Raw genomic sequence first — 14,631 nt, forward strand, 5'->3', positions numbered from 1 at the left:
AGGGGGAAATAAAGCTCAAACCTAACTACACGTTGAAAGCACAGTTCTCCACGCAATCTAAAATGTTTATTTTTCTCTTACCTGTAGTGCTATTTATCAATCTAGATTGTTTGATGAGTATCCAAGATATTAAGTGTAGGGAGGTCTGACTCCTCTGCAATATTAAGAAACCACATTTCACTCAAGTTTGTTTCTCAAAGCGCCCAAACATATTTTATGTACTTTCCTTAAACCAAAGAATGACTCAACTCATGCTAGGCTATTGTTAGAGCTAACTTACATTACAGCTCAGCCTTGGAGGACAGTATTAATGTTTAATGTTTACATCGCACCGTCATCATAGGTACAAACCCTTCTGCGCAGTGATACAGTGGAAAGAAAGTAGTTCCCACATGAGACAGCTCACAACTAGGCCCATGCAAGTATGTTTTTCTTGGTTTGTGGTTAGAACTGTCCCTTAAGATAACTGGCATAGGATATTATCTTAGCTTGAATGAGCATACATGTTGGAATTTTTACTCCTTTGGTCAGATTTTCTATATGTTAGGTTTCTGTTTTTGTTTATTGAATGATCTTTCCTCCCTCTGTATCGTACTTTAATCATGGTGCTAAGTTGACACATATTCAGGATATCTCCTTGGTGTACCTTTTCACTTTCTCAGATGAATGCTTCGTTTTTGAATTCCCTTGTCTTTAGGTCATCTGTACACGGACCTGTTTGGTCCAATTAATCAACAAAAGCCTTAGCATACCAGAATGCAATGCAGCTACATTTTTAGTGACATCACTGCAATCACGGACACTCCCTAGTGTTCATAAACCCGATGACTCTAATGTGTTCTGTAGAAGTTGTTGAAGGCAGTTCATGTGTCGTAAGACAAATTAATAGTATAGTTTTAGACAGTTTAACATGTGAATTATCTTCCTTAAGGCATCTGTAGACAGTCCCCCCCCCCCCCCCCCCCACACACACACACACACACACACACACACACACACACACACACACACACATAATGAACCAAAATACCCGGAGTTGAAAGTTATAGTATAGCTTGATGTATACGTTGTTTTTGAAGCTTTGTTGTCACATGCTCAGTCATTCATGTCTGATAGTAGTATCTCTTCTGCTGGATACCGGCACCTGAGGGTAGCAGAAGCAGAGTTTGGCTGCGGATAAAGGCAGAGACTCGCTGAGGAACTTGTTGTAGCTGCAGGTCAGGGTTGCTCTATAAAAATGAAGCACATGTACCAACATGCTATCATTTCAGTACAACTGCAATCCCTGCTGGTGGAAGGTAAAGTAAAGCAGCACTGCCTCCTTCTGGAACAACCTTGTATTACAGCACTGCGTTGAATCACTTCATAAAATCCATTATCTGAACACTTTATAGGATTAATCATGTCTCCAGAGTCAAAGCTGATCCTCAATAAATTGTACTCGATGTGTTTTTGAACTTATGAGGGGTGAAAGAGGAGGAATGAGGGTTATGATTGGAAATAGTGGCCGCTGGAGGCTGTGCACTGTGAGGATCATGTGCACAGGGCAGGACAGAGTCGCTTTTGTTGTCTCCTCAAACTATGGCAGTGAAGTCAAGGAGAGGTTGGATCTCTGTGTGTGAGAAGAAAAGAGTGTGTGCCCGGATAGTCTGTACAAACAGCTGCTTCATGTCCTTAATACACTGACTGAATGATAGAGGCAATAAAAAAGAGAAAGTATTAAACAGATTCAGAGTCATTATCCTTTATTTACCACAGGGCAAATTATATTCTATGACTATCGCTTCATTTTATTAATACAAAAAATAGATTATATTATACTAAATTAATACTAAATAAAATAAAATAGATTTTTGTTTTCTACAAACACAAGAATTTAAAGTAAGAATTTGTTCAAAACAATTATTAAATAAAATAAAGATATTTCTATAAACATAAGAAGTTACATTTTTTAATATTAAAAAATATATTTCTGTTTTGTAAAAAAGGGTTTTGTCAGAGGACCTAAGGTGACTTTGGTTTCCCACCCAACGAGAAGTAAAAACGTCCCTCTATCTGAACCCAGTGCAGTTATCCAGTCTCCACAGCCCCGCCATGATGTGCTGTGAGGTTTCCTGCCGCCGTGCCCTCATATTATACAACTGCTGGGATTACAGAGTTGAGACCACCCTCCATGGCTCAAGAGGGAGAGACTTTTCTCTGGAAATAGCTACCTACTGACTGCCTTTTGCGTGTAATAAAACATTTATGGAGTGAAACCGCCATTTAGGGCTCCCACGTGTTCTGGAACCAAAAGAGCTGGGAAATAAGGTCAGAAACTCAGGAGTTCTGTCCAACAAAGGTGGGAGGAGTCATTGCCGTCTCAGCCTCTCTACTGACCAGGGAACACACGTGCACACGGAAGGAAAAGTGTTTTTTTGTTTTACTTAAGTTCTTTGTGTGTGTGTGTGTGTGTGTGTGTGTGTGTGTGTGTGTGTGTGTGTGTGTGTGTGTGTGTGTGTGTGTGTGTGTGTGTGTGTGTGTGTGTGTGTGTGTGCTTATTGATACACACAAAATAAGAAATCCTTAGTTTACCCTTCAAATGTATTCAAAATTGTAGAGCTGAAATAATACATCCAGTAACTGATGGATTAATAATCAGAAATCAGTAGTTTTTTATTTATTTTTCAAAACAAATACCTACAACTCTGACTTTCATTTTGTTCTAGGATGTAAAATGTTTATCTTGGAGTTCAGTCAAACACGAGACATTTTCTGGGAATTTATGATGGCAGCTTTTGTTCTTTGCTGTCTGAATTGATGGATAAATAATAATGTGTTATTGTAGTGAAAAGGCTGAATTACATTTATTATTATTGTTATTGGCTTTTATCTAGAAATGCAGCTTTACTTTTATAATGGCTTGCCTAAGCTGCTCCTGTTTTTAGACTGGGTCACAAAAATAACAAATAATTCTCATTTTCAACTAACTTCCTACTTCATTTGTAATTAAATAAAACCGCTTTCTGAGTAGTGAACTGAAAGGTCAACAGTCAGAACCAAAGGAAACAACCTCTGTTAGATACAAATGTTTTATTGTGAGACTCGTTTTTAAATGTGTGTTATTCTCTGCTGTATTCTGACCATCAGGTTTGCTGGAATGGGTAACCTGCTAAAAGTCCTAACAAGGGATATAGAGAACTATCCACACTTTTTCCTGGACTTTGAAAGTAAGTCTGGCGGAGGAGTGGATCAAAGACACAAAAGATGGATGGAGAAGGGGGGGGGGGTCTCTCAGCTGCTTGCTTTCTATCAGCAGGTCTCGATGAAGAAGCCTCGAGGAGTCTGCTTCCTTTCTGTCGCTTCCTCCTTTTTTTCCCCTTCACTCCGTCGGGACCTTCTTCTCCTTTGTTCCAATAACGTATTTGAGACTTTCTAACATCACACTTTGTTCCTGTCTCTCTTTCTTCTCTCCTGCAGAAACCAAATGGGGAATCTGTTAAAAGTGCTCACTTGCACAGAGCTTGAACAGGGGCCAAACTTTTTCCTTGACTTTGAAAGTGAGCTCAGCCCCCCACCCCCCACACTCCTCCTTCCTTATCCCAAATTCATCTTTCCTTGAACCTCTCTTTAGCTGCTCTCAGGGGTCAGGGGTCAGCCTATTCAACTGTTAAACCTGCTTTGCATTTATCAGACTGATTTATGCTTTTGAAATCCATTCATTAGAGACATGTTGAAGACCAATGGAGCTGACCCCTGACCTTTTGCTGTCTGCTTTTACTAACTTATTTGCATGCACTACTCTCTATGTGCACTTTTTATACTAACACAGCATCAACAGTTCTCATAATAGTGCTGCAGTTAATTCAATATACCAGGGAAGTCTTTCTGAAGTGGATACAAGTACTACAATTGGTAACTGTTTGAAAAAGCCACACAAAAATCCAAGATGGAAGCAACTTTCCACCAAGGATGTCTGGGAAATGTCATCTTTTGCCATATAATCACTCTCTCTTGCCCTATATGAATGATCTTGGTGTCATATCATGTGTTTTTGGCCTTGTAGAAACCAAATTCAGATGGGGGGATTTCCTCAGAAGCTTCTTTTTACCATGTTTAAGCCATATAATCAAAATTATCTGCCAATAACTGGGTAGCTTTTAATGCATGGTAGTTGAGATGCTGGAGGTATTATGGGGTGCAGCAGTAGAGATGGGCATCATGGTGTATGTCGGCTAACAACTTCTGCTTGGATAAAGACTAGCTAGTATTAGAGTGTTTAAGTGTCCCAAATGCTTTCCAATAAGGCCCAGATTTTAACATGTTGTGTTTAAAGTGACACAATATAGCTCTGAAGAAGTTCCAAAATATTACATTTGACTTCCTCACAGTCAAAAACATATAATTCAATATTAAAATCAGCTAAATTGATCCAATGCAATGTTAAAATACTGTTTCCTCAGCTGGAAATGGCGACCATTTTCCAAGATGTTCACCATTATGGATATTTTGGTGCCTTGATCCACTTTTGAAAGATTGCTACAGCTGTCTGCAGCACTATATAGTGTTTTAAGTTTCCCCTCCTGCATTATACTCATATCTGTGGTTATTATTTCATGATGTTATGAGTGTTTTATCAATATATGAATGCTTTCAAAACTCCACATTCCATCACTGCAGCACCCACTTCCCTGGGTTCAAATTCAAAAAGGGAAATTGGTTCATTTTTATACAAAGCACATAAATCTGCCTTCTCTTTTTCCTGCAGAAAAAAAACGCCCCCACAGTGGCATTTCAGTCACCCTCACAATGTAGCCATCCCTTTGTTTTTTCAGCAAAGAGGAAATGATGGGAGTGGAGGGGCTTTAGAAATGCAAAACACCACGCAGCACAGTTTAAAAGTCACTTACGCTCTAAATTTAGAGCCGTCGTTCTGTCTGTGGTCAGGATAGCAAAACCCTGTGAATTAATGTTACATTTAAAACCTGACTTTGACTCTCAAAATATTAAAACATCACCTCAACACTAAGGCAAATCAAACTTATGCGAGATACTGAATATAAGGCCATTAATTGATGGCATTATGTGACATATTCAATGTATTCCTGCTGAAGTATGATGTAATCAATGTATAGTTGCAGACATGGCAGAGTAGAGGAGAATATCGTTTAAATATGCAATATAAATACCATTAATTCAATGTGGTAAAATGTATAAATGTAGTATAATCAAGACTTGTAAGACATCTGTTCCTGTTTACCAATATGGCTGCACAGTTAACAAAAAGGTATTGCAAAGGCAATAAGAACTAGTGCAAGTTTAAAACTGAAGGAAGAACAATATTTCGCAAATGATTTGAAAATATTGTTCTATATAAAGTATTGTGGTGCTGCAGAGAAGTCCCAGCCCACAAACAGTTGTTCAGACTTAATTAAATAAAAGTATTTTCTATATTTGTTTGCAAATCCTCCTAAAATAAAAAACCAACACCAAGGTCCTTTTATTCATCTTTTTAATAGTTCAAATAAATATTGGTTAAAAAATAGTTATTCCCCTTCTATTATACATCACAAATCATATCGCAATGGCAACTTCAGTCAAAATAATAGCAATCAGTTATTTTTCTAAACGGTTCAGTCCTATTTTAGAACAAAAACCAGGTTTTATTTTTCTCCATGTCTACCCAAGAGCTAGCTGTAGCATGCTTTGGATTAGCCTGCCCTGAACACATCTCATAATATTTCACTATAGCAGAACACTTAGTTTACTACTGTAGCACACACGGTATACCTTCATGCTAGTCCTTATAGACCCGACTTCTGAATATTTATACTTTAAAATGACCTTTTCCATTGTATTCTGTTATCATTCAGTCTTCAGTGCTTTCATTTCATCATATAAAACTCTAATTAAACATGCCACTAGGATTTGTTTTGGCTGCCCATTTTGGGGACTGACTGTTAATGGACTCGTGTTGATATTCCCTGTGTGCTAAACGCTCAAACTGATCACTGAAGTGACATAATAGTGCTTTTAACACACTTCATTATGTTGAATGATTTTGTGTCATCATAATCTTAGTTTAGCTACTATTTAGTGGCAAAAGCATTCTGCACACATTCCCATGATCCCCCAAAAATTGTTCCATCATGACAAAAAAAAAACCGGTCATTACTTATTTAATTAAAGCCCTTTCACATCAACTTACAATTTGAAATGTAAACTAGAAAAACTAAATCTTTGCTAGAATTACAAATGGAGTCTTGATGTGAAAAGGCAAAAACTGATCAGTTTTGAACTTGTGCGGAGCGGTGCAATGATGACATCATTTTGTAGGCACAAACCGGGGTTAGCATCGCAAGGGCTTCCTCAACATAAAGCCAATGGGATTTTTCCAATTGCATTACGGAACTGTAAATTAGATCAGTTGCAACCACACATTTATGATACTTTACACGTTTTGTTCAGCAGGATAATCTATTCATATGAACGCCGCTTTATGATTGTAGAAGCATCAAAGCAAACACCAGAAGTAAAACAGTAACGCTAGGCTTAAAGACATCCCAGTCACATTAGCCACTTGTTAACCACAGATTATTTCAGACATCTAACCAAACACCGTTCATTTAAAGACTAGGAGACTGAAAGTGCCCAATGCTAACTCATGTCCGGGTTTTATGACTCATTCCTGCACCACTTTGTTGATACAACTTCAGTAGATTAGCTTAATATATTTATGGCATGTGTGTTTTTTGTTGTATATCTGTATTCCTGCATGTGTACATGTATTCACATCTGTGTGTGTGCTCTGTGTGTCAGATGCACAGCCGACGGAAGGGGAGCGGGAGGTGTGGAACCAGGTGAACTCAGTCCTGCAGGACTCTGAGAACATCCTGACCGGCCTGCAATCGTACAAAGGAGCCGGCCAGGAGATCAGAGATGTAAGACACACACACACACACACACACACACACACACACACACACACACACACACACACACACACACACACACACACACACACTCCAGAAAATTAGGAATATACATTTACTCAAGTATAATTGTAATGTTCTTGTACTTCTCTATATTTAATGCAACTTTATACTCCTGCTACATTTGGAAGCCAGTATTATATATTTTACTCCATTAAATGTATCTGACAGCTTGAGTCACTGTATAGATTCAGATTATAAGCTTATACAACATATAAATCAACCAATAAATATCAGTATAGGCTAAGATATCTTTATGAGCTGTAATGAACACATTCATGCATTTAAAATCATACTCAGTCATTTAATAGATATGATACACATGATAACTACTTAGTGCTTTAAGTATATTTTGATGAAAATACTTTTGTACTTTTACTTTAAGAAGATTTTGATTGCAGTGTCATTTTACTATTAAGCATAGGGACTTTTACTCAAGGAAATGATAGGATTAATTCCTCCATCACTGCGTACACTACTGTCAAAGTGTGAAACACATCTGAACAGTTTGCAGCACAAGACAGACGAGAATAAGCTCCATTTAAAATAAGTGGAAAGTTTCCGAGGTCAAATCTTCTACTCAACATACTAAATGTGTGTCTGTGGTCATTATGGCTCTATTGATGGAGGTTTTCTGATGTGTTCTGATGAATTTTAATTTATGTCCCAGGCAATTCAAAACCCCAACGACTTCATGCTGCAGGAGCGAGCCTGGAACTCAGTGTGCCCGCTCGTCATCAAACTCAAGAAGTTCTACAGTTTCTCCCTCAGACTAGGTATGCTCATTGTGCAACAAAATATCTGTTATCTCTTTTTGTTTTTCAGTGGCCACTTTTTGAACGGTTTAAAGCCGGAAAAACAGCAGAAGATCGGCCGCATCTAATGTCTTTAGAAATCTGTTGAGGCTGTTTCAACCTCTGCACGACACGCTTTCATTCTGCAACAAACAGTGACCAAACCAACCTGTCAGGGAGTATTTAACAATACATTATGGAAAATAGTACGCGCCAACAATCAGTAAACAGCATCCTGTAAGCGTGTGGCATGTTGACCTATGTCAAAAATAATTTAATTCCACTTAAAATGCGTTAACCTGCCTCTCAGAACATTCTAATTCTTTTGTCACTATGCTAGGGCCTGCTGTGTTTCGGGCATAATCCTTATCTTACAAAAAGGGGTTGTCTTCCTTCACTCAGGGGCTCTTTAAATTAGTCATTTTATTTTACTGTCACATAATGTTTTTTCTTGCATCTATCTTGTAAATGTTTTTGGATAAATAATTACAATATAAAAAGAAGTAGTTTCTTTTTTATGATAAAAAGTTGTGTATTGTGAAAGTCTGTGAAAAACCAGAGGTGGGAAGATACTAACTCGAGTACTGTTCTTAAGTACAAGTTTGAATTACTTGCACAATTATTGAATACCTTTAGTCAGTTTACACATTTGGATTAATGATGGTAAATATGATCAGCCCTTAAATCAGACTTTAGTTCACCTGGAGTAAATCCAGCAGCTACCCTGCAGTATACAAAGCCATTAAAACTAGCTGCAGCTTTACCAGCTCTGAGAACACTTTAATGATCAATCATTATAAAACATATCAGAGATATTATTCTGAAATGGACCAATCAAACAATGACTACTTTTACTTTGGGTACTTTAAGTACATTTGATGCTGATACTTTTCTACTTTTACTTGAGTAACATTTTGAATGCAGGACTTTTACTGTAGCAGAATGTTCCCACACTCGGGTACTTTTACTTAAGAAACTCAGGTCATAAACAAATGAAGTGTTGATATCTTTTCTTCTCTTCTATAAAATCTCTGAATGTCCATATTCAATCTAAACTGGACAACTCACAATAACTGAAATGTGTGTGTGTGTGTGTGTAGAGGAGGCCCTGCAGAGTTTGTTGGAGAGCCTGACCTGTCCGCCCTTCACGCCCACCCAACACCTGGAGAGGGAGCAGGCTCTGGCCAAACAGTTTGCTGAGATCCTCCACTTCACTCTGCGCTTCGACGAGCTCAAGGTTTGCTCATCTACTCACTCAGTCTTCCTTCATTACTAAATTAAATGTTGTTTATTCTACGGTGATGTTTAAATATATTCTTGTTTCCCTTCAGATGAGAATTCCTGCCATCCAGAACGACTTCAGCTACTACAGAAGAACCATCAGTCGGAACCGGATAAACAACATGAATGTGAGTTGTGACTGAAATTGCCATTACGATATAGGAGGGATTAATGTTATTGTCATGAAAAAAACATGAAAAGATCATGGTATATGTTTTATCGGTTTATTTTGAAGAGAATCTGTACCAAAACATGTTTTTTCAGTCTGTGGAATATGACTTCTTCACAATACTTTATTCAAAATCATATTTAAAGGTCACCTATCTTTCCTGTCTTTTATACATAAATATGTCCCCTCTGTGTTAAGAGACTCAGATAATTTCAGGAACAAAGACCCCCTCTCTTTTTGTCCTGATCCATTTATATAAAACCTGTCTAAAAATGAGCTGATCAGATTTTGGACACTTTGTGATGTCACTATGTTTTTTTTGTTGTTGTTAACCCATCAGCCAATAACCAACCATGGTAACACCTGTCCTCCTTATCACCTGGATCTCCTCCTAGAGCACCATTGTGATTTTTAACCAATCACGTCCTTAGGGGGCGTGGCCAGCAGCAGCTCATTAGCATTTAAAGCTACAGACACAGAATCAGCACTTTTGGAACAGGGCTGAAACAGAGGGGTTTATGGGATGCTACAATGATCTGTTTGGTGTTTTAGCAAATCAGATACATGTTCTGTATATATCTGAGACCTATAATATATTGTTTAGACCTTTAAAACATATTTAGCCCTTTAACATATATGCTTATGCTTCCTGTGAATATGAATATAATGTTAGGAGACAGGAAAAGATGGCCGCGTTCACTGTCTTTAATGTCACATGAGAGAAGGAAATAGAAATAGGCAAAATAGTGTCCTATGGTATTAGAATATGTCAGAGAAGGTTGTAATTAATGTACTCAAAGACGAAAATCTCACTCCACTGACACTTTGTTGATGTTTGTTGGTTGTTTGTGCTCCTGCAGTTGGACATTGAGAGTGAGGTGAACAACGAGATGGCCAATAGGATGTCTCTGTTCTACGCTGAAGCCACACCCATGCTGAAGACGCTCAGCACCGCAACCACCAACTTTGTGACAGAGGTGAGAGCTCTGACCCTGCATCACTGCTGTGGATGCAACCCATCTGCCACACAGGGATTGTGTTTTTCCAATGCTGCAAATCTCTGGGTTCAGACATTTCAGTTGCTTTCACTCTGAATATTAGGATTTTCGTATTTTCTGTCAGAAATGTCTATTATTATTTATTTTTTATTTAATAACTGAACGTATTTCTTCATCGTCTCATACAGAACAAGACTCTTCCACTGGAGAACACGACAGACTGTCTCAGCACCATGGCCAGCGTCTGTAAAGTCATGCTGGAGACACCGTGAGTCACCGTGCTTTTCTACACAAACAAACAATTTCAAATTTTAGTCAGTTTTCCATTCTTTTCACAACTCTCCTCTCTAATCCTCTCCTCCCCTCTCTGTACAAAGGGAATACACGAGTCGGTTCAGCAGCGAGGACACGCTCCTGTTCTGTATGAGGGTCATGGTGGGAGTCATCATTCTGTATGACCACGTTCACCCCAACGGAGCCTTCAACAAATCCTCCAAGATAGACGTAAGACACACACACACACACACACACACACACACACACACACACACACACACACACACACACACACACACACACACACACGTATATATAGCAGCACCACTGTGAACCTTGGCTCTGTTCCTGATGCTGCTCTGTTCCTCTCTTCAGATGAAAGGCTGCATAAAGGTCCTGAAGGATCAGCCGGCAGACAACGTAGAAGGCCTCCTGAACGCTCTCAAGTAGGTCCACTTTGGAGTGTGAAAGAGCTTCTGAAAAACATATTGTATATATCTCAGGGATGCAAACTTGCCGCCTTCTGTAGTAATTCGCCATTTTGAGTTCAATATAGGTAGTCCTATAGTTTTGTTTTTTGTATATAATTTAATAAATCGTTTAGGTAGTTAACTTGCATACATCGTCACTAACTCCTAACTTTAGCTTTAGATTTTTCATGGGCACTATGTTACACACTATTACATGTCAATATTTATGTGTTTTAAATCTTATGTTAAGGCTATAAACAGAGCTATCCCCTCCTGACCCTCTGTTGCTGTTGCTGTTGTTGCTGTTGTTGTTGTTGCTGTTGTTGCTGCTGCTGCTTCAGCTGCCACAGCAGCAGTGGTTGAAGCCTGTGTAGCCTGTGACTATTACACTCAGGGATACGAAGTACTCATGAAATTTGGCTTTGGTTTAATTCCATAACTGGGAATATCATTGGCTGACTTAATAAAACTGGTTTGCGCTCTTATCATGGAAGAGAAGCGAAAATGTAACCTCATTAAAAAAAATAAAGTTATTATTATGTTAGAAAGAACATGCTCACAAAATGCTGCTCTTTTATTTTTCTTATCCTTTATTTTCCAAGGGGAACCTATGATCTAATTTATTATCTTCCTTTTTGCCTTTCCTATCTGCGACGCAATAGAATTATTTATTAAAAAGATGTACGGTAAACAGATGCCAGTTTCTCAGGAATACTATTTTAAAAATCGTATAGTGATCTGGATCATTTCCTGACTTATATTATGTTTGGGCAGGAAGTTCATATCGTCGTGTACACATTTGCAGTTGATTACGACTAGCAGCTAGCATGTATAGCGTGCTGACATCGACGACCCTGCTATATTTTCACTTTAACTGCGAGACTTAGCTAGCAGATACATTTTTGTTAATACAGAGCTGCCCAAACATATGTTTCGTTCGTCTTTAACCGCACAAACATGTGTTATGTATTTCTGTTTACTTATTTGTTGTTCATCGCTACCAATTATTTTTTGATGTGATTTTTAACCACCACAAAATAAATTGCCAACTACTTGAATAATCCTTTAACGGTGTGTTACTATGCAAACGGTGTTGAGTTACGTCTTCCAGTTATTATTTTTTTAGCTGTTTCATAAACCACCCCCACCTGAAGTAGTCAAAGATAGAACGTGTTAATCTGTAGTTTCTCAACACATCAAATATCATATTTAATGGATAAACCTGCATTAACTTTCCACTTGGATTTGCCAAACTCTGTTTAGAACTACTAGATTAGCCTTAGCATGTGCACAAAAACAAGATGGCTGCTTTGTATTTTCTGTTTTCAGTTTACATCCCGCTCACATACACTTTCACGCTTGTTCCTCCTCAGATTCACCACAAAACACCTGAACGACGAGTCCACTCCGAAGAACATCCGGACGATGCTCCAGTAACGTTTTCTTTTCTTTTTTTAAATCTAAACAGATATGAAGAGGATCAATGCTCTGACCTCAAATAAGATGTATATGTTTACATTATTTAAAAAAACTCTATGTTAATACTCGTGTGTATTTGCATAGTCATTCCCTCCGAGCTATGGAAAACCTTGTACCTTGTTCTAACTTTGCAAAAAAACAATATGAAAGCACCACATGACTCGCCTCTGCTGTCAGCAGCTGTCAAAGCACAACGACGGACACCCATCAGCCTTATGTAACGAGCTTTGCAAGCGGCACACGGAAAAACATGACGTTCTCAATCTTTTATTTGACAATGGAAGAAGTTCAGTGTACAGCTTTTAGTCAAATTTGAAGCGAAATAAATCTTTTCATAATGAGCGTTTTAGATTGTGACAGTGTGTGTTAAAACAAGTGGAAGTGTTTCTGTCTTCTCACTTGATCTGAAGTCTCAATGAAATCAATCAGTGTGTGTTGCAGTGAAGGGCTAAACATTGAAGCAGATAAGGGATTGGTTGGTTTGATGTAAGTATTGCTAAAAGCATTTTCTCTTTCTATGCTCAGCTGTTGTATTTTTTTTTTCTCACACTCCAATCTTGTGAAATAAATCCACTGTGAACATTAATCTTACTTTGCACATCCAGTAAGATCCGGTTGGCTTTAAATCTGAGTTCTGTAAAGGCAAAATCAAATCAACCCACCATGTGTTTTTATTTAACTGTTAATGCGGCAATCCTTCTGAATGATGGTCGATTGTTTCGCCATATTTTAAGTGACTTAGTGTGTGGCTTTTGTATTAAACAGAAATTTCTATAAAAAAAAGGCCGACCTTTAATTCTGAATAAATGATATGTGCTTCTTAACTGAACAAGTTTTTAAAAAAATCTTTTTTATTAGTGCCCTCCAAACTAATGGCATCACTATGTAACACTCACACTTCTATTTACTAACACTCCATCACATTGTACGTGATAGGCTAAGGGGCGGGACTCCTCTAAGCGGTTGACCAATCACAACACAGCTAACCAATCAGAGCAGAGGGTTTCAGACATTCTCTTTCAAACATACAACGGTTTTATTCCCTGAGGGAATAACGGAACATTCATCTCGTCATTATTTAAATAGAAACTTTTAGTTGAGTTTAATTACATTTTGTGTCATCTATAAATAGAACTACAGCCTGGATCTGTTCATAACCTGACATTTTTCTTTAAAATTAGGTATTTATCTCAAATTTGACTACTAAAGTATGATGACCTTCACATTTTGTGAGCATGATTAATGTCATATCCTCACTTGGATATTTCCTAACGTTCTTGACAATCTCATAATTCTCGATTACATTGTTTTAAATTGAATTTTGTTTATTTTAGTAACTTCTTAATGTTGATGGATAGGAAATTTGAGTAAAAAAGGAACTAATAAAAATGTTTGGAATGTAAAACCTCCACTTCTCCATAAAATAACTAAGCAGATTTGAATTTGACCATGTTGCATACTATAATAACTATAACTGCAGCATCATCACCCCATGATTATAAAACATTGAAGTACATGTTGCTTTTCATGGCACCGCCTTAAATATAATCACACACTGAGAAATATTACGGTTTTAAGCTTAAAATAACTCCACCTACAACACAAATACTTCAAATCAGTTTCATCATAAGCCATATACAGTATGTAGAGATCTATACCCCCCTCCGCGCTTTCATTAACATTCAGTTCATGAACATGCATTAACACGTCAGGTATTTCCTTTAATTCAGGCCTGTTGTTTATTTCTGATCCTCTTGTATTTAGTAATATATACCTGTGTATGTGTGTGTGAGCCACACTTTGAATGCTATGTAAGTGTACAATAATTGGAGCAGGTGTGCGTATGATACTGATATTTCATATCTGACTGAATCATCATGATGGATGTACACCGAGCCCCCCCTCCTGCGTGTTGAGTGCGAGGTGTTGAATTCTGCGCCAGATTCAGTTTTTTTCCGTCAGGTATTGTTTCATATTTCTGGAGTTCAGACTCACTGTTTAGATGAGTTGCTTTGGCTTTGTACTGCGTACTGAATGGGATGTGTGGATTGGATAATAAAGGTGGTACATTTCTTATACACGGTTTCCTTTGGCTTTCTTATATGCAACATGTTGTGCAGGGTGAAGTAAAAGTACCACACTGTGAAAAACACTCAACTACGAGTAAAAATACTGCATTGAAAATGTAACATG

The 14,631-nt window shown here is 37.9% G+C and overlaps 1 protein-coding gene across 4 annotated transcripts in view; it reads left to right on the forward strand.

Moving 5' to 3' along the window:
- Nucleotides 1-14,516, forward strand: part of fam49a (family with sequence similarity 49 member A) — a 40,054-nt gene extending 25,538 nt beyond the window's left edge. For 2 of the 4 annotated variants that reach the window (XM_063901452.1, XM_063901454.1), the window contains exons 3-12: nt 3,130-3,209; nt 6,799-6,920; nt 7,642-7,747; nt 8,866-9,002; nt 9,097-9,174; nt 10,076-10,192; nt 10,402-10,481; nt 10,591-10,717; nt 10,865-10,935; nt 12,333-14,516. In XM_063901452.1, the coding sequence (XP_063757522.1) occupies nt 3,140-3,209; nt 6,799-6,920; nt 7,642-7,747; nt 8,866-9,002; nt 9,097-9,174; nt 10,076-10,192; nt 10,402-10,481; nt 10,591-10,717; nt 10,865-10,935; nt 12,333-12,396 (972 nt within the window). In that variant the 5' untranslated portion in view covers nt 3,130-3,139 and the 3' untranslated portion in view covers nt 12,397-14,516. Of the gene's footprint in view, nt 1-3,129; nt 3,210-3,459; nt 3,540-6,798; nt 6,921-7,641; nt 7,748-8,865; nt 9,003-9,096; nt 9,175-10,075; nt 10,193-10,401; nt 10,482-10,590; nt 10,718-10,864; nt 10,936-12,332 lie in introns of all 4 variants that reach the window. The other 2 variants (XM_063901450.1, XM_063901451.1) reach the window with 1 other exon arrangement.
- Nucleotides 14,517-14,631: the final 115 nt, after the last annotated feature.

This window comes from Eleginops maclovinus, chromosome 15 (assembly GCF_036324505.1).
Source record: "Eleginops maclovinus isolate JMC-PN-2008 ecotype Puerto Natales chromosome 15, JC_Emac_rtc_rv5, whole genome shotgun sequence".
Classification (NCBI taxonomy): domain Eukaryota; kingdom Metazoa; phylum Chordata; class Actinopteri; order Perciformes; family Eleginopidae; genus Eleginops; species Eleginops maclovinus.